The 20587-nt window shown below is 34.7% G+C and overlaps 2 protein-coding genes across 2 annotated transcripts; one reads left to right on the forward strand and one right to left on the reverse strand.

Annotated features, from left to right (window-relative positions):
- The first annotated feature begins 376 nt into the window (after positions 1 to 376).
- LOC141723904 (auxin-responsive protein IAA26-like) lies at positions 377 to 3530 on the forward strand. Its single transcript, XM_074525848.1, has 5 exons — positions 377 to 1426; positions 2328 to 2614; positions 2927 to 3071; positions 3151 to 3215; positions 3353 to 3530. The coding sequence occupies exons 1-5, from the start codon at positions 990 to 992 to the stop codon at positions 3382 to 3384; spliced, it is 966 nt and encodes a 321-aa protein (XP_074381949.1). The 5' UTR covers positions 377 to 989; the 3' UTR covers positions 3385 to 3530.
- A 304-nt stretch (positions 3531 to 3834) lies between these two features.
- LOC141723905 (hexokinase-1-like) lies at positions 3835 to 8438 on the reverse strand. Its single transcript, XM_074525849.1, has 9 exons — positions 7895 to 8438; positions 6422 to 6572; positions 6149 to 6331; positions 5754 to 5828; positions 5431 to 5586; positions 5188 to 5286; positions 4956 to 5086; positions 4706 to 4787; positions 3835 to 4458 (listed from the first exon to the last, which is right to left on the reverse strand). The coding sequence occupies exons 1-9, from the start codon at positions 8164 to 8166 to the stop codon at positions 4123 to 4125; spliced, it is 1485 nt and encodes a 494-aa protein (XP_074381950.1). The 5' UTR covers positions 8167 to 8438; the 3' UTR covers positions 3835 to 4122.
- Positions 8439 to 20587: the final 12149 nt, after the last annotated feature.

The raw sequence follows: 20587 nt of genomic DNA on the forward strand, positions 1-20587 counted from the left end.
ATGCTCCTGGATGCAAGATTACAGATAGAGGTGACACACATACTGTACATGAAAATGAGAGAGAAACACAGTTTGTCTTGTTATGTATGTATTGTATAGGTTCCGGTTCATGATATACGTATTTCATATTTACTGTCCTTAAAAAACGTTTTCTATTTTTAACACGATAAAATTAATTGGATCCGATTAATTATTATATTTCATCATATTTTATAAGTATTGTAAAAATATTAAATATACGTGTGTCGGGAACCGGAACAATGTACAGAGATGTTGTATGTCAGAATGTATAAGCATACAAGAATACAATAGATGAGATAAGAAAGTCAGCATGCATTGCTTCCTGAACCGTATAAACCAATGCAAAGGGTTGCGTGCTCCTGTTATGCTCTTCTTTCTAATAATTCCCATTCTTTCTTTTTCACTACCCTTCCTGTTTTAGCTTTTAATAGTGATAGCATTGCATTGCAGCATCTCTCCTCCTAACCCTATTGCTTTCTCCTCCCTCCCCCCTATCCTATTCTTATTCCACCATTTATTTTACCAAGCTAGCTTCTCTCTTTCTTTAAACATCTTGGTTTTATTTTGGTTAGTGTTGTGGTCCTCTTTTCTCTAGTTTTAGCTTTAATCACTTCAAAATCTCAAGGTTTATTTTTGCCTAGAGTTTGTGATTCTCTTCATACCATTAGGATGTGGTCCTTTATGTACTAGAGCCTCGGTGAAGCTTTCACTTTTTCCTATATAATACATTGACAGATAAACATCCTCAATGTATGTTTGGTGAAGTCTTGAGTTCAATTTCACTACTTTTTCTTGTTTCTTTGACTTGGGTATCATTTCATTTTTCTTGTAGAAGTGGTTCTCTCAAGCTTTACTAATCACACTCATCTTCAAGTACATAAGCATCTATCTTTTATGCCATTCTTGACTGGCAAAAATGATCCATTAGCCTGTTTGGTTTTATTTTCTTCTTAATCCTTGCTTTCGAGATGAAGGGGTTTTCGAGAAAAAATGATTTAGGTTTCATGGCTTGTTCTGAAGGCAGTAGTAGCAAGGACTGGGATTCTGAGGACACCAAGCTTGAGCTGAGACTTGGTCCACCAGGTGATGAAGATTGGTGCATCAAAAAAGATGGCATTCCTAAAACTTCTAAAACCAACAAAGCAAAAAGAGATAATAACTCTTCTACACTTCTCTCTCTTGGTTGCTTCACTAACATGAACAATGGTTCATTTCAAGAAAACAGTTCACATGTTCTTGATAATACAACAGTAACTCCATGGTCAATATCTTGTTCTCAATACAAACAAAGCTTGCCTCCTGCTATGGGAAAAGAATCATTGCAGATGAAGGACAGTGCAGAAAAGAAAGGATTTTCACCAGCTTCTGCAAATAATACAGCTGTTCACAACACCTCTCACAAAAGGTGCTTTTTAGATTCCCAGCCTTTTTTTGTAGTATTCCTTTTACTTATAAGTGTGTTTTGTTTTATATATTAGACAGAGGATATTCACCCCTATTAACTCAATTGTTACCTGTGGCCTGTGGACTATGGTCCATTCATGTTATGATGACAAGTCAGAGCTAGCTTTAACTGTTTTATATATTCCCCATGCAAAGCATTTTTTACTTCTTAGAATTCACTATTTTACATTTTTTTTACTAGTCTTTGGCTGATAATCTGCAGATAATACTGAGAATTTGAAGGTAATAATTCACTAATGTAGGAAAAGTGTAATTACTGTGAGATCTTACAGCATTGAAATTTACAAACAGAGCATTACTACTAGTCTACAAGTGAATCAGGATAATTATTACTGATTAAACTCTGAAATGAATTGCAAAAGATTAGTAGCGAAAAATTGTTGTTATGTACATTGATATCCCTCCTTTTGAAGCAGTCCTTTGCTCCTTTTAGTTCATTGTGGACCAGAGGCCAGAGCTTTGAATTTCTGCTTCTCATTCCTATTTTAGCTAAATAATAATAATTTGACATTTAGGCAATATCTTTTACTACCCATCTGCATTCAAAGATCACTTTTCTTTCACTTTGTTTTTGTCTTTTGGCTAGTGACTTTATGGGAATTTTGTATATATGGTACTTATTCCTCTGTTATCTTGCAGTTCATTACTACATTAGTACATTGTGTATCTGTGTTGGTTATGTCCTAATCTTTTACTGATGACTTGTGTGAAATAATCAGTGTATTCCTTGTTAATTACTTAAATCCTGTCTGTAATCTATCCAAAAAAAATCATCTGTCGGTTAGTGTCTAGTTTGTTTAGGTTTCCAGTTATGGTGTAACATCTATGTGTATATAATGCAGAATTACTTCAGCTCCTGGTTCTGTTGTTGGATGGCCTCCAATTCGATCATTTAGGAAGAATATTGCAAGTGGCTGTGCTTCAAAGCTGCCAGCCGAAACCAAGGCAGTCAATGAGATTTCAAGAAAGATTGCTTGCAACATACAAACTGAAAGTTGTCGAAATGGTTTCTTTGTGAAGATCAATATGGATGGAGTCCCTATTGGAAGAAAAGTAGATCTTAAAGCATATGATAGCTATGAAAAGTTATCTTCTGCTGTTGATGAACTCTTCAGAGGACTCTTGGCAGGTAATTTTACTTGTATCACATTAACTATTTTGCCACTGTTAATTTTAGGTAGTTAGCCTTGAGGGTTAAGCAGAGGAAAAGTGTGTCTATTAAATTTGATGTCCTGATTCATTAGGTTTTAGTTAAACATAGGATGTTATAGTAGGATTAATAGGTCAGCAAACAAGCAAGCCAGCAAATGGTAATTATGACAACTTCTGCTTCAGCGCGAGTATGGCTAGTTTCCTTCATCTAGTTTAATCGTGAGTCGTGACCACCATAGGTTTGATGTATACCTTTTCCTGAATTGGTTTGTCTTCTGTTTCATTGTAGCTCAAAATGATCCGTCAGTTAACAATATTCAGAATAGCCAAGGAGAGAAAGCCATCACAGGATTGTTGGATGGGAGTGGGGAATACACACTTGTTTACGAGGATAATGAAGGCGACAGAATGCTTGTAGGGGATGTACCATGGCAGTAAGCATCTTGTGACTATGAATGATAAGTTAATTTTACAGAACTTCTAATTTATTATCTTGCTATTTGTATTGTGCAGTATGTTTGTGTCTACAGTTAAGAGATTGCGTGTGTTGAAGAGCTCTGAACTTTCTTCACTACTTTGTGAGTTTCCCTTCTCGCATATTCCACAAGTTCTTGTTTACCTAAATTTAATTTGTTGATAGCAACTGCAGAAGTGAAATAATTTAGTTCTTTCTTTCTAAGCTCTAGTAACTTTGACTATCGGTCTTTTTCTGCAGTTGGTAGTAAGCAAGAAAGGGAACCAATTTGATGCTTCTGTGCAGCATTGATTCGACGAAGATTACTCTAATTAAGCCTTCTAGAGAAGATTTAGCATGAATTGGCTGTATTCATCACTTAAAACATATTGGATTTTGATGTGTAATGAAATTGAAAGGCATTAGTTGACTGGTACAACTTACCAGATGCATGTACTTGCTTTTTAAGTTGCTCTTTTCGCATAGTCAGGACTCAGGTGCCTTGTAGTTCTTCCTAACTAATTGTCAATGCCATATCTATCTATATATAATAGTTTTAAGGAAATTGTCATTGTTCATGAAGGACAGGTGTTTGTCCTTTTTCTTTTTATCCATCACATTATAATTACGGGGAAGTAGAAAACAGAAGTCACTACAGGTGGTATGAGAGTGACAAACACTTCTAAATATCAGTCCAAGTCATTCAATAAGTCCTCATTAAATTAACAAGAAACACAATCAAATTCAATAGGAAACAGAGATGATATTTCTGAATGTTCTTCAAGAGTTAGAATTTGCGGATTTACAACTTCTAAACCGACAGTTTCAATGTTATTTGTAAGTTTAATGACAGTAAGGCTTTAGCCATAGATTTGGGACGGTAAGCTGTTAGAACCAGAGTTTCATTTCAGAATAACATAATCGAACAGTTAGGCTTCGAAAAAAGAATAGAAAATAGGACTCAGAAGAAAATACAGAGCGGAAATTATCTTCTCCAACAAAATCCAGTGCCTGGTCTTTTTATTTCCAGATTAGCTGAGATACGAGGAATGTGAGGCAGCAAGAAGAGCAGCCCCGGTGCCTGAACCATCATTGAAATGCTCACATACTACGTTTTTTGAGACTTCACCATCTAATAACTCTTTTAATGTGGTTTCTAAGCACTGACGATATGAAGTATAATGTTCATATAATCCACCATCCATGGCTATAATTGTCCTTGGTGTCTCTCCATCCCTAGAAACATCTCTACCCATTTTCTTCAAGATGCCCAAGATTCCAGCAGCAGCAAGTCGGGCACCACGTGTGGCAACAATATTGCATAACTCTACCACGACTTTCCTTGCCTTCAGAGTAGTGTTGGATATCTATAACAAAAATATTAAGACAGTTATATCTCTTATAAGATCTAAAGGTTATGGCGATCTAAAGGTTATGGCCTTTCGATTTTCTTTCTTTTAGATTCATGTCATATCTTGCAACTATAGGAGGGTGGGAACTAGAAATATTAAACCGTAGACCTCCTCTTGTACTATTGTACTTTTTCAATCGCTTAGGCACTCTTTAACTTTCAAGGTTTTTTTTACCAATTTAAGGTTAAAATCAAATATATACCTCCAGTACATCCCTCAGTTTATTTCCAACCACCTTCAGATCGTATGATGTATCATGATGCATTGCAGACATGTCAGGCGTCCTGCGTATTGTAGCAAAGGATGCAACTGCTCAGTATACATTCCATAATTGACTTTAACAGATTATTGCATGTTAGATATCACAAGACAAGTTGTCCGAAGAACACAAACGGAAAGAAATCAAGGATCGCTGAGAATGATTATTAGGAAAAGACTAATTGGATATATACCTTAATATAAATGGGGTCTTAAGCTTTGGTGGGACTGTGTCACCAAAAAGCACAGATTCCTCAGCTATCCTACATAGAACCCTGCGAACAATCTCTCCCAGATACATTCCAGAAGTTATCTTCTCAAATATCTACAAAATATGCCAGAGAATTAAAAAGATGCATTAACTAACTGTGTTGCAAAAGCGTACCAAGTGTAAACATGTTAATTCATGCATGTAAATATGATCACCTGTTCACCAGGGTTTAAGCTTTCAGCATCCAGTGCCTGATCATACTCTGTCAGAGGAAGATGGGAGGACCTAAAGTTGCCCCATTCCATATTTATAACCTAAAACATGAAGGAATCAGAAAATTACCCCCTTAATACCCTACTCCTATACTAAACACTGCAATATCTAGTACCTTAATCATGAAAGAGTAAGGCATATATGTGAATTAGAAAATCAAAAGACAGTAAGAAGAATAAGCTTACCATCTCTCCTGACTCAGGTTGAGGGCCATGCCACTTGGGTATTGCTTGAGAACGCTCCACATAAGCTGCATTGGTTCCAGTTCCCATGATTACTGCAACTGCAACATCGTTGTCGTCATACCTACCGCCAGCTAATGTGCCAACGGTGTCATTAACCTGGTGAGCAGATTAGAAATCACAACCATTACTGAAACATATAACACATAAATGTCTACGAGATAAATATTTAAGAAGTTGAGATATCAGATACCAACAAAGGACTATGAGACTATCTGTTATAGAACACGAAAATTTTCAGTATTAGCAACAAAGATTTTATTTACCAGGGCAGACACATGCATTTCAACACCCTGTCTTTCCATAGCTCTTGATAGTTCAGCTACCACATCTTTACCGACCTGCAACAGGCAATTTACATTGGTGAGACACAAGAAACCCAGCTCTTCTTTGCTTACAAAAGAACGATCCTCAGACTATGTAAGCAAAAAGTTCAAAATAACTAGTGGTTATTGGCATACGTAGTAAAGTAACCAGATGGTATATTATAGTATATCAAAACTAAGATAAATCTTATACATCTGATATATAGATGTGTTTAAACATATTACCTAAACTATATGAAATTATTAATAAACAAACAAAACACAAGCCTTTAGATTGAATGTGGATCAAGTATGAGATTATCTACAGAAAGAGGGGCGAAGGTATTAGCACTAACCGCATCCTCAATAGAGAAACCTTTTGTCCACCTTACAAGTGTCCCAGAAGCTATTGAAGTTTGCATCACGGGGAAGGAGAAGGTAAAACCTAATTCTCTCTTTCTACCAGGAGGAAGATGAAATCTTTCCCCTTCTTGGGCAACAAACTTTGCAAGTTCTGCTGCAATATAATCGAATAGTTCCTGAAAAGAGACTTATTAGGTTGACAGTTTCACATAAACATGACTCTGAAATAGTGTGACTGTGTGTAATAAAGAATTAAACAAACATACCTGTGATGTCCCAACCATCAAATTTGGAGGAATCGACACCTCTGTGAATTCTCTATCAACAACTTTACTCTCTTTCCCTCCCAATTGCACACGCAAAACCCGAAAGTTTGTTCCACCAAGGTCCAGTGCATAATATACACCTTCCTCAGCACTTAAAAAAGCACAACAAGTAAGTCCTCATCTAAAATCATTCAACAGATCAATGACATTAGAAGATCACAAACTTCACATAAAATTTCCTAATCCCAGTGCACAACTTCCTGACAAGCATATCCACGGTAACTTAGTAACCAGACAATTCTCCTGGAAAATTTACCAAATGCAACAGATCAACTACGTAAGAGCATCTCCAACCATGTTCACCTGTTAGGTAAAAAGTCTAGGTGGCGGCATGATTTAGATATTAGTTAAAAAATATACCACTCCAACCATTAGACTTGTTAGCAATAATTTTAGATATCCTCCCTCCCGTCTTCTATATCTGTTGATCCTCTAACCATTAGCTAAAACATCCACGTCAGCTTTGGTGTCTTATTTAAAACTTAACCTACTCTGCACATTAATATATACATATATTTATATTACACTTAATATATATATATATCAAAATATATTAAAATTCTTATTTTACATTTAATATTTTAAACTTTATTATATTTATTTTAATACACAATGCATATTTTTATGAATACAAATAGAAATAATATAATATAATTATATATTTTATAATAGATATATAAGTAATGTTTATTAATTATGTTTGATTACATTTACATATGTTATTATATTTCAATTGAGACAATATTAAATTGCTATTAAATTTAATAAATTTTCATTGAATACATTATTTATATTTTCACGTGTATTTAACTAAATATATACTAAAATTATTTTAACATATAAAATTTTCATATATATATATAGTAAAAAAATAATTTTATTGAAAATAGCTAACCATTATACCTAGTACCACCGGAGTAAAACCTCTTACAGATTCAACAAATTTTTAGATAATGATCATTTAGCTAACCATTTTAGCTATTAGCCTTGGAGATGCTCTAACCGTATCTATGATACTTCTTTATTTAATGCGACAAACTCAAGTACATGCACAAGCAAACACATTTATATTGTTGAGTAACAAACTCATCTAAAACCAGAATCAGAATCAGAATCACATACTATTCGAACAAACAGAATTTATCTAAAACCTTAGAACCAGAATAACATATTATCCAAACACACAGAATCTTTCATATTATACATAAAGGGTAGCAATCACATATATCAGATCTTACAATAAAAAAGCAAACTTTTTCAACAACAAAAAAGAATAATTCATATAATTAACATATTACAAGATACTATAAATTCATTATCGCAATTCACAAGTACAAAGACAAACAAGTTCAGGTCCATGATACATAAAATATGTTTTAACAATCATCTATCGTAAAAAAAGAGTGTACGTACCCAGAAGGAAGATTATCAACATAACTGATGAGCATCTTGAGTTTACTACCCCCTTCAGATGCAAGTCCGGCATGCATCTCCACCGTCATGGCATCCGCAACCTGTTTAAGTTTCGAACTCTGGGTCCCACACTTGTCTTTAAACTCTTTTAATATAGCATCCGCACGTGCACATTGCCCGGAATTCTTAAGCTGATTCCGTACGAGCAACCCCACCGCCGCACACACGGCGGCCCCACCTACTACCGCAGCTGTCACTCCCACCTTACCCATTGTCTTAACCAAAACTATTACTACAATTATCACAATAATTAATCTAATAATCAAACGATTAATTAATGCTTAAACACAAAGTTAAAGAACTAATCGAGATCAGATCAGATGGAGATTCGAGAAAAATACGGGAATAAAATACTGTGAATGATGACCAAAGTTTTGTTACATGCAAGAGAGAAGAATATAATTATAGGTAGTAAAACCTTAATTAATGGCGAGGTTAAATACACTAAGCTTTGTTTTTATATGTTGTTGAATGGTCAAGCAATGACGTGTACCTAACTCCTATCTAAATTCGATGTTTAATAATCAAGGTTGCTTCGTCATTTAAAGTGTATGAGTTTGACTTTATAATCAACTTAGAAGTTATCATGTCTGTTCCTATCTTGTTGTTTAGATGAGCTAAGTAATAACGGTCTTATCAGATTACTATAAACCTTCGGTAATTAGTGATTTGTTTATATTTAAATACTCTCCAATTTCTTTATATATATATATATATTTTATATCCATATTAAATTGTTTGAGTTATCCTAAAGGATATTTAAACACTATTTCTTATCCAAATCTTTTTATATGTACTAATTTTTTTCATTATTGCTGTATATCCTTTGGAAATTATTTTATATTTCTCGGGATCTTATTCACTACTTCCTCCATCCTTAAAAACGTTTGCTCTTTGTGTTAGACTGTTTGCCAATACACACTTTTGATTGTTAATATCTTTAATTTCGTACTCGCCTATAACTTGTGCGATGCACGGGCTGATTATAATATTTGTAATTTGCTTATTATATAAAAAATAAATTATAAAACATAATATTTAAGTATTATTGAAATTTAAAAAGTTAATTTTTTATATGTGTGGTGATACTGAAGGATTTAAATTATGAATTAAAAATATGAATTATTTTCAAATATTAAAATATGAATTATTAAAATTAAGTTTGGAAGTATTTGGTTTCCTGTGCAAAAGATGAGAAAGAAGTTGAGGACAATTAGAAGTTAAGTTGAATCGTAGTTCATAGAGTTTGTAATTATATTAGATACTTGATTTAATATATTTAAATATTTTTTTTTGTTTTAACTTTATTGTGGAAGGTGAAAACAAATGTTTTAGAAAGGTGTTAACCAACCGACCAAACGAAACCATGTTTTGCTTATAATAATATAGTATTGATTAGTATTAAATATAAAAACTTCATTATATCAAAGTACTCATAAAAACAAATCCAACAAAATCACTCATGACTATGTTTAATCTTATAGATTAGACGTAAATTAGTAGTCAATCACTTACCATAAACAATACAACAAGTCAAAATGGGCAAAACATTTTGGGCCGGAGGGAGTACAAGATCAGGTTAATCTTTTTCCTCTTTTTAACAGGAATTAATATAATCTTTTACTTCCAATTTCCAAATGCTCTCCTAGCATCCTATAAAAATTGGTTTAATAATAGTTGTTTTGCTAAAATAAATATTAATTCACCAAAAGTCAAATAATTTTTTAGATATCGTATAGCTTTTTATCAGTTAATTATTTTGATTTTTGGAAAAAAAAGTTAGATGTGTTGTAAATAACGTGTTGTAAATCTTGAATTATTTGATTATGGATAACTTAATAATTGTACATATTGAGAGAATAAAAGTTGAAGAGAGAATTGTATTTCAATATGTTCCTGTATATCTAATTTCAATAACTGAAGATCCTATTTATAGAGGTTGGTTGACAGTAAGGAAGTGATCTAACTCTTCTTTGATAAGTATCGCAGTTCTTCACTAGTAAGTTTCATAAGTCTTCCTTAATAAACTTTACAATTCTTCCTAACTAAATTTCTTCTCTAAGAAGCTGCTCAATTCTTCCTCGATAAGTTCTGAGAGACTTCCTCGATAAGTTTTATGAGTCTTCTTGATTAAATTTTGACAATCATTATTATATCATATTGTTAGGTCCCAATATATTTGTAGGGGGGGTTGAATACAACCTATACCGTTTAATCGAATAAAATGCGGAATATAAAAGTGAAACAAAATTCAAGTTAAATAAAACTATTATTAAACTTGAAAGGTGTTACAACAACGGTATCATCTACAAGGAATTAATCTCAAATAAATTATTCCAAATCTAGAATAATTTCGACATGAACTTTTTCTATTTTTGAAATAAAAAGATCAAATGCTAAAAGCAATTTGAGATTAAGTTCTAGGGATTTTGATCCTCTAGATAGTTACATAACAACAAGATAATGATTCCTAGTGGTTTGAATTTAACATTAATGACTAGAAATTAATAGGCTCGAAATGCAGTTGAGATAGATGAAATGCTTTTGCTGTTTTTTTTCTTCAGGTTGTTGTTCTGTTATTAATGAGCTTCTGTCTGAGTTTTTCTTTTATATTCATTCAACAGAAATTCACTGAATTGGCAAGACAATCTGTTGAGCTAGCAAGACAATCCCAACAGCTGGTAGAACTATCGGTATGACAAATGAATGAACTAGCAAGACAATCCCAACAGCTGGTAGAACTTCCAGTAAGACAATTTAATGAACTGGCATGAATTTCGGTATGACTATTGATTATCATATCGATTGTCATACTAATACAAAAGATTGTCTTGCTGAATTAATTTTGAATTTAAATTCAAAATTAATTCTGAAAATGCATAATATTAATTTAGAATTAATTAATCAATTAATCCAATTAATCAATAAATTAATCTTTGCAGATATAATTTATTTTCTTAATTAAATTATACGACTTAATTAATTAATAGAGAATTAATACAACTCTTGAACAACAATCATTCTTTTGAAAATCTTCTGATAATTATGAATCAATTCCACACTTCAATGTTGACACTCGATGTACTCTCTAGTTCATGAGTGACTAACTTCCGTGACGTTTCTTCATGTCTTGACTTTAATAACTTGATTTTCTTCAGATTAAATCCCTGTAAATATTTGATACCCTGATGAGATCTCTGTCACTTGATTAAATCCACAATCTTGATTTATATCACTGAGGCTTGATCAATTTCTTGAGCTTCTTCCAGTGAATTAAGTCCTCAAGTCTGTAGATGAACAGTGTTACTTAATCCTTTGACATATGTTACTTAGTGAGATCTCTTTGACGATAGAACCACTATTTACTTGTTACATCCTTATTTGAGTTGAGTTAAATCCTCGAATAATCAAATAGGCTATGACATATGCCTTTCAATCTCCCCCTATTTGTTTGTTAGACAATAACAACAAATACCTAGAGGATAACTCAACTAACAAATAAGAAAAAGATATAAACAATAATGCAAAGTAAATAGCAGAAAAGTTCTGGATTACATTTAACATTTTCCATATTCCAAAAAAAATTTACAAGTGAATACAAGATAGATGTTCCTCTAGACTGAACATATGACTACATTTGTCTATCTTGATTCATAAAGCTCTAAGCATATTACATTAAGTTGAGCTAATTGAATTCAGTTGTCTTCCCTTCCGAATTCACCTTCTTCCAAATCTTGAAGCAGCTCCTTGTCAAAGACACGATCCTTTTCTGAAGTGAAGCTGGCTGGTCTAACTGGTTGAATTTCACCTGACTTCAGCTTATTCTTAAACTGATTATACCTTTTAATGTTCTTTTCACAATAAGCTTGAATCAGATCAGCAGCTTTAGTTTTCAACTCAGATGAGTATCCAGCAGTTCTTAAGTGATGTTCCATCCAGACAAGATGCTTAGCAGAGTAGTCTTTAAGAGATTGTGAATCGAGCTGGCAGATTTGAAGACAGTCCGACTTAAAGAATCTTACTTGAAAGGGAAAGTTGACCACTTGAGGACTAACCCTATTAGCAAACTCTTTTAGCCTTTCACGAAGGACTTCATTCAATTCTGAGCTTCTTTTGACTTTGTTGAGAAGAACCCAAATCTCTGATAAAGAACGATTCTCAAACAGATGAAGTGATACCTTGAAAGATCCTTCACTCTGATAATATAAAAATATGCTCATTTCATTTATAGATCTGTCAAAAGCAGCTGTGATCCTTGAGATTTCAGTCTTGATAGCACTCATGTACACGTCATTGTTTGGATTAGAAATTTCCAGCCTGTCTAGAAGATGTAGAAACTCCCTATTATTGTTTGTACTCAGTTGAGGTATATCAGTAACTCTTCTTACTTCATCCCATTTTTCACCAATCTTCAGTTTGACATCTCTTCTTCTTTCTTTAGCTTTAATGTCATGAAGACGTTGCTTTTCAAGAGTTTCTGTTCGTTGGATGTCTTTCCTCATGTCAATGATCTGAGATATCTTTTTAAGTTCAACTTCTTTTCTCTTCAACTCTGACTGCTGCTGCTGGAACTATTTCTCAAAAACAGGATCCACTTGAACTTCCTCCTCCCATTCTTCAAAATTACTTTCCTCCTCAGCTTCAAAGAAACCAGCTTTATCTTCCAAGACTGGTTCAGTGTGTTGTGAATATGTTGTGTACTTGATGATTACCTAAACAAAACATCTAAGTAGATTTTACTTAGTGAAATAATGTAACACTCGACGGATAAGAATTATAGTCCCGACAGATAACTCATTATAGTCCCAACGGATGATTAACTTATTATCCATCGAGTGAGTAGTTTATGTAATAATAAGTTTGTAGCACAGTATTGTATGCACCTTTGTATAGAATCTGGAGTAGCATATAAGTCATGTTGACTTTAACTAGATATGCAGAATAGGTTGATTAACTGTACATAAGCAATGTCTTGTAATTCTGTATAATTGAAATGAAGTCAAGTGCCAAAATAGCTACCAACGGATGATTAACAAAGCTTCGACGGATGACCAAAATAGCTACCAACGGATGCTTAACAAAGCTTCGACGGATGATCAAATGACTATCAACGGATGTTTAACATAGCAGTCGACGGATGATCAATTAAGTCATCGACGGATGATCTGAAAGTCGACAGATGATCATGTCAAGATTCAAACATCAGTTGAACAGTGAAAGCTGACACACAACCGTTGAGTTGGATACAAGTACACTGTGGAAGCCCATTAACTGGGTAATAGAGGACGAAAAGCAGAAAAGATCAAGACTGTTAGATTTTATATTTGTTCAGTTCTTTTGACTTTGTAATCTTGGTAATATATAAACCAAGAGAGTAGCAAATAGAAAAATAACTGAGATAGCTAAGAAACAACAACAGAGAAATCTTTGTAATCACTATCTTTAGCATTTCCTCTGTTCTTAGTAGTTCTATTTGTGTAAGCAGCTGTGAGCATTTCTGCACACAGAGTCCTCTCGATATATTAAATATATCTCTGGTGGAATTGTTTAAATCCACCAGAAAGTTTTTAAAGACTCTTGTTTTTAATTACTTATGTTTTGATTCATTCAAGTTTACATTCCGCATTGTGCTAATCAAAACAAATATATCCATAATCGAGTTGAACATTTTTATTTCAAGAAAAAGGTTCAAGAATTCCATTCAACCCCCCTTCTGTAATTCTTGCTATATTGTTAAGGGACTAACAATTGGTATCAGAGCAAGCTCTTAATCTACAAAGAGTTTAAAGATCAAAACAATTCAGCAAGATGAACAAGAAAGATGTTGGAGTCAAGATTCCTTTTCTTGATAAAGATAATTACCATCATTGGAAGGTAAAGATGCATCTTCATATGCTTTCTCAAGATGAGGCCTATGTGGACTGCATAGAAAGAGGCCCTCATGTTCCAATGAGAGCTGCAACAGGAAATGAACCATCTGTTCCAAAGCCAAGGCATGAATGGTCTGATCCTGATATTGAACAAGTCAGGAAAGATAAAAAGGCCATGAACATTCTGTTCAATGGTGTTGATGCAGACATGTTTGATAACATCATCAACTGCAAGACTGCCAAGGAAGTTTGGGACACAATACAGATAATCTGTGATGGTACTGAGCAAGTAAGAGAAAATAAAATGCAGCTCCTGATTCAGCAATATGAGCATTTTCATAATGAAGAAAGTGAGTCACTCACTGACATTTTTAGTAGATTCCAAAAGCTACTAAATGCTCTTAAATTGCATGGAAGAGTCTATCAGACTAAAGACTCCAATCTGAAATTTCTCAGATCTCTTCCAAAGGAATGGAAACCAATGACAGTCTCATTGAGAAACTCACAAGATTATAAGGAGTTTATTTTGGAGAGACTGTATGGCATTCTGAAGACCTATGAGCTTGAGATAGAGCAGGATGAAAGAATGGAGAGAGGAAAGAAGAAAGGAGGATCCATTGCACTAGTGGCTGAACTGGAAAAGGAGAAGGAGAAGGAAGTGAAGATGGAAGCTGTGGAATCAACTTCAAAGGCCCGTGAATGCAAGGGTAAAGGGCTAGCTGCAGAAAGTGAAGATTCACTGAGTCAAGATGACATGGAGGACATTGATGAGCACCTAGCATTCCTTTCAAGAAGATTTGCCAAGCTCAAGTTCAAGAAGAACTTTGGAGCTGCCAAGCCAAATAGAAACATGGTGGATAAATCAAAATTCAAGTGTTTCAAATGTGGCTTGGCAGGGCATTTTGCAAATGAGTGTAGAAAGTCAGATTCCAGTAAGAAAAGATTTGAGTCTGTGGATTATAAGCAAAAATACTTTGATCTACTCAAACAGAAGGAAAGGGCTTTTATTACACAAGAGAATGACTGGGCAGCTGATGGTTTGGATGAAGATGAGGATGTCAGCTATGTCAATCTAGCCCTTATGGCCAAGTCTGATGAAACAGAGACAAGTTCCTCAAGCAATCAGGTAATCACTACAAACCTTGCACATTTATCTAAAGCTGAGTGTAATGATGCAATAAATGACATGTCTACAGAATTGTATCATTTGCGTGTTACACTTAAGTCCCTCACTAAAGAAAATGCTAAAATTAAAGAAAACAACTTGTTTTTGAGTGAGAGGAATAATGTGCTTGAGTCTCAGTTTGTTGAGTTTGAGAAACTAAAAATTGAGTGTAGAATTGCCAAGGAGGAATTAACTGAGTCCTTAAAAAAGGAAGAAATTTTAAAGAAGCAGCTCAATCGTGAACATGAGGTGATTAAAGCATGGAAAACATCCAGAGATGTTCATGCTCAAATCACCAAGGTTCAAGGAATTGAGTCTTTTTGTGATGAAGACTGGAAAAAGAATAAGGAGAAACTAGAACCTATTTTGGTAGATGGATTGCTGGCAGATGTAGACTCGACGGATGATGAGAACTATCCGTCGGATAACAAAAAGTGTTATCCGTCGAATGATAAAAATCCTCATCCGTCGGCTGTGAGCAAACCCATTAACAAAGCCAAATTAACCAAGCTAAATGAAAAGTATGGGTCTGTTTCCAAGAACTTTATTTCAGGAGAGTCAAGTCAAGCCAAGAAAGGGAAGAAGGCTAATGTTGGTCACATGACTGTCAAACAGTTAAGTGACAGACTTGAGAAGATAAAGGTAAAAACAGAGACTAAAAGGAAAAACAATAGGAATGGTAAAGTAGGGATTAACAAACATAATATGCTCCTAGAAAAATTCGTGTCAAGTGTGGTAGTGTAAATCATTTGTCTGTTAATTGCAAATCCGCCATGCCTACTCCCATGTATGTTCAACCTCAATTCTCTAACATGAATGCCATGCCTCTCATGCCTGTTAATGCTATGCCTACACAGAACATGAATGCACAGTTTGCTAACATGCCATTTGCACCTAATCCATATTATGCTGCATACAATATGCCTCAAATGTCATTTAGCATGCCTTACTGGAATAACATGTTTGCACCAAGCATGCCATTTCCTGTTAGCCATAACATGCATGATAATTCTGGTGCATCTAGTGGTTTCAAAGGCCCAACCCAGATGACTAAGGAAGAATTTGAAATTCCTAAGTCAAATGAGTTGAGACCTAAGAAACAGAAGAAGAAAGCTAACAAGGCAGGACCCAAGGAAACTTGGGTACCAAAATCAACTTGATTTGATTTTGATGTGTGCAGGGAAACAGAAGGAATCTTTGGTACTTGGATAGTGGTTGTTCAAGACACATGACTGGTGATTCTACCCTGCTCACAAAGTTTGAAGAGAGAGCTGGCCCAAGTATCACTTTTGGAGATGACAGCAAAGGTTATACTGTGGGATATGGCTTGATTTCAAAGGACAATGTCATCATTGAAGAGGTTGCCTTAGTGGATGGTCTCAAACACAATCTGTTGAGTATCAGCCATCTTTGTGATAAAGGCAACTCAGTAACCTTCAACAAAGAAACCTGTGTTGTGATTAATAATCAAAATAACAAAGTGGTTCTCACTGGTGTGAGAAGAGGAAATGTGTATCTAGCTGACTTCAACTCAACTAAAGCAGAATCTGTAACTTGTCTTCTCAGTAAAGCAAGTCAAGATGAAAGTTGGCTATGGCACAAGAAACTATCTCATTTGAACTTCAAGACCATGAATGAGCTGGTAAAGAAAGAGCTAGTTAGAGGCATTCCTATGGTGGAGTTTACAAAGGATGGACTGTGTGATGCCTGCCAAAAAGGGAAGCAGATTAAAGCATCATTCAGGAAGAAACATTGATTCAGCAATTGAAGAGACTCTGCAACTGCTTCACATGGATTTGTTTGGACCAGTCAATATATTGTCAATCTCAAAGAAAAGATTTTGCCTAGTAATTGTAGATGATTTCTCAAAGTTCTCTTGGACATATTTCCTAAAGTCCAAAGATGAGGCTAGTGAAATCATCATCAATCACATAAGGCAAGTTAACAATCATCCTGATTTCAAAGTTAGAAGAATCAGGAGTGATAATGGAACTGAGTTCAAGAACTATGTCATGAGAGCATTTTGTGAGGAAAATGGAATCTTGCATGAGTTTTCAGCAGCAAGGACTCCACAACAGAATGGAGTAGTGGAAAGAAAGAATAGATCTCTTATTGAAGCTGCAAGGACAATGCTTAAAAAATCAAAACTACCAACATACTTCTGGGCTGAAGCTGTAAACACTGCATGCTACACTCAGAACATCTCTCTGATTAATCAAGCAAGATGCATGACACCTTATCAATTGTTCAAGAACAAGAAGCCAACTCTGAACTTTCTTCATGTCTTTGGCTGTAAATGCTATATTCTGAGAAATCAAACTGATCAAAATGGGAAGTTTGATGCTAAAGCAGATGAAGGAATTTTTGTTGGATATGCTGTTGGTAAAGCATATAGAGTCTACAATCTAAGAACCAACATTGTTGTTGAATCTATACATGTTGTGTTTGATGATAAAAAGTTTGAAGGACTAAAAGATGGAGATTACCATGAGAGCCTCAAATTCGACAATGTTGAGATGGTCAGTGATGAAAGTGATGATGAGAGTGATCAAGAAACAGTGTCTAAGGATAATGCAGACAAATCTACTACAAATGAAGCACAAAACTCAACATCCGTCGAGTTACATAACGCTTCATCCGTCGGAAGGCAATCTATATTATCCGTCGGAAGACAACCTGCCTCATCTGTCGGTACTCAAAACTCACCATCCGTCGGGTTATCAAAAGGAGCAGGAAGTCAAGGCAGATCACCCATAGAAAGCACCCCAATCTTAAATCAAAGATCCACAAACTCAGGGGGAGTTTCTAGAAATCAAAACTCAATCACACATGAAGACAACATTGAGGTCTCTTCATCTAGGGCTAATCTACCTCAACCAAGAAAATGGACAAAAGATCACCCCTTTGAACTGATTATTGGTGATGTGTCTTCCAGAGTTCAAACCAGGAGAGCAACTTAAGAAGAATGTCTATACAACAGCTTCCTGTCTAAGGAAGAACCAAAGAAGGTAGAAAAAGCCTTGTTAGATCCTGATTGGATTGTAGCTATGCAGGAGGAGCTAAACCAATTTGAAAGGAATAAAGTATGGAAGCTGGTACCCAAGCCTACAGGAAAGAATCCAATAGACACCAAATGGGTATTCAGAAACAAGATGGATGAAAATGGCATAGTAGTAAGGAACAAAGCAAGATTGGTTGCTAAAGGCTATTGTCAGCAAGAAGGAATAGATTTTGATGAAACATTTGCTCCTGTTGCAAGACTTGAAGCCATCAGAATCTTTTTAGCCTATGCAGCCCATGCCAATTTCAAGGTCTATCAAATGGATGTCAAAAGTGCCTTTCTGAATGGAGATTTGGAGGAAGAAGTGTATGTAAGTCAACCTCCTGGCTTTGAAGATCCAAATTTCCCAGAGTATGTCTATTATCTACTGAAAGCACTTTATGGACTGAAGCAAGCACCTAGAGCCTGGTATGACACTTTATCAAAGTTCCTTTTAGAAAATCACTTCACAAGAGGTACTGTAGATAAAACTTTATTTTTCAGAAATGTGAATGGCTCTAGCATACTTGTTCAAATTTATGTAGATGATATTATTTTTGGCTCTACAGATGAGAAACTTTGTAAAAAGTTTGCCAAACTGATGCAAAGTAAGTATGAAATGAGTATGATGGGAGAACTAACTTACTTTCTTGGTTTACAAGTTAAGCAAGTTAGTGATGGAATATTCATTAGTCAAACTAAATATATTTTTGATCTTTTAAAGAAGTTTGATCTAATGGATTGCACATCTGCAAAAACTCCCATGGCCACTGTAACTAAGCTTGAACTAAACACTACTGAAAAGTCTATGGATATTTCAAGTTATAGAGGCATGGTTGGCTCACTTCTGTACTTAACAGCTAGTAGGCCAGATATAATGTTTGCTACATGTTTGTGTGCTAGATTTTAGGCTGATCCTAGAGAGTCTCATTTGATAGCTATTAAGAGAATCTTCAGATATCTCAAAGGAACACCAAACCTTGGCATTTGGTATCCTAGAGATTCTGGCTTTGATCTAACTGGTTATTCAGATGCAGATTATGCAGGTTGCAGAATTGATAAAAAAAGCACAACAGGAACCTGTCAATTTTTAGGAGACAAGCTTGTGTCCTGGTTCAGTAAAAAGCAAAATTCAGTTTCTACTTCTACAACTGAAGCTGAATATATTGCTGCTGGCAGTTGCTAAGCACAAATTTTATGGATGCAAAATCAATTGCTAGACTATGGTTTGCAAGTTGAAAGGATTCCTATTTTCTGTGACAACACAAGTGCAATTGCCATCACTGAAAATCCTGTGCAACATTCAAGGACAAAGCATATAGACATCAAGTACCATTTCATAAGGGAACATGTAATGAATGGTACTGTAGAGTTACATTTTGTTCCAAGTGAGAAGCAACTTGCAGATATTTTTACCAAGCCACTGGATGAATCCACCTTTTCTAGGTTGGTAAGTGAGTTAGGTATGCTTAATTACTCTTGAATTTATCTGAATTATCTTACAAGTTGAAAAGCAGCCAGAAATTTAACTAATTTTTAGTCTTGGATGAAAATTTTGGCTAAGTCAAAATTTGCATCTCGACGGATGACCATTATCCATCGAGTTGAGTCATCCGTCGATATACAAATTGTAAATAAAAATTAATTACTTTTCTGGAGTATTTAAAGCTCGACGGATAACAGCTTATCCTCATCCGTCGAAGTGTCTAAATCTTAACCGTTAATTCCATGAACATTATCCATCGAGTATACTTACAGTTTGTAAGCATTACACGACGGATAATGGGTAGAATTTTTACAGTTTATTTTAAAACGACCGTTTTAGGCAATTTCTTTTGGGTAATTTACTTCTCTTTATTATTTTTATCCGTTGATTTTGAGTAAAGTATAAAAGCTTATTTCATTCTAATCATTTTCTTTTATCACTCTCAAATTCAACTATGTTATTTCATTCTCTCTCAAGCAAAAATCCTCTTTCTCTTCAAGCTTTTCTTCTCTAACAATGGCACCCGTAGTAAAGATCATGTCACAGACTGGGTTCATCTATGAGAAGAACAACTTCACTGCTTTGGTCAATAAGGGGATTCAGCAATCTGAAGACTATCATAAGATGATGGACTTCGTGAAAAACTGCAAGTTAAGTTTTGCAATGCTGGAATCTCCCACAATATATTGTGAAGTTGTTGAGGAGATGTGGACAACAGCAATCTACAACTCTACTGACAAAACAATCACTCTGACCATCAAAGGTAATGATTTTTGTATCAATAGTGATGTAATAAAAACATGTTTCAAGATTCCTGATGATAATGTAACTGCACCACACACTGACACTGATATTGTCAATGTGCTCAATTCCATTCATTATGCACTTCCTACTGCAAAACTAAGTGAAATTAGAAGACTAGGTCTTAGGAAGGAATGGAGTTACTTGTGTGATGTAGTAAGTAAAGTCTTTTCTGGAAAAATCAGAAATTTTGATTCTGTGAACATTTCCATGCTTAACATGCTATACATGCTAGTTACAGACAAATATTACAATTTCAGTGACCTTGTTG

Source organism: Apium graveolens, chromosome 5 (genome assembly GCF_009905375.1).
Source record: "Apium graveolens cultivar Ventura chromosome 5, ASM990537v1, whole genome shotgun sequence".
Lineage (NCBI taxonomy): Eukaryota > Viridiplantae > Streptophyta > Magnoliopsida > Apiales > Apiaceae > Apium > Apium graveolens.

Coding starts and splice junctions, on each gene's coding strand:
- LOC141723904 (XM_074525848.1), top strand. CDS start 990: ATGAAGGGGTTTTCGAGAAAAAATGATTTAGGTTTCATGGCTTGTTCT. Junction 1,427..2,327: donor CACAACACCTCTCACAAAAG/GTGCTTTTTAGA, acceptor TATATAATGCAG/AATTACTTCAGCTCCTGGTT. Junction 3,216..3,352: donor TGAACTTTCTTCACTACTTT/GTGAGTTTCCCT, acceptor CTTTTTCTGCAG/TTGGTAGTAAGCAAGAAAGG.
- LOC141723905 (XM_074525849.1), bottom strand. CDS start 8,166: ATGGGTAAGGTGGGAGTGACAGCTGCGGTAGTAGGTGGGGCCGCCGTG. Junction 6,573..7,894: donor GTTGATAATCTTCCTTCTGG/GTACGTACACTC, acceptor TGCTTTTTTAAG/TGCTGAGGAAGGTGTATATT. Junction 5,287..5,430: donor AACCTGAGTCAGGAGAGATG/GTAAGCTTATTC, acceptor TTCATGTTTTAG/GTTATAAATATGGAATGGGG.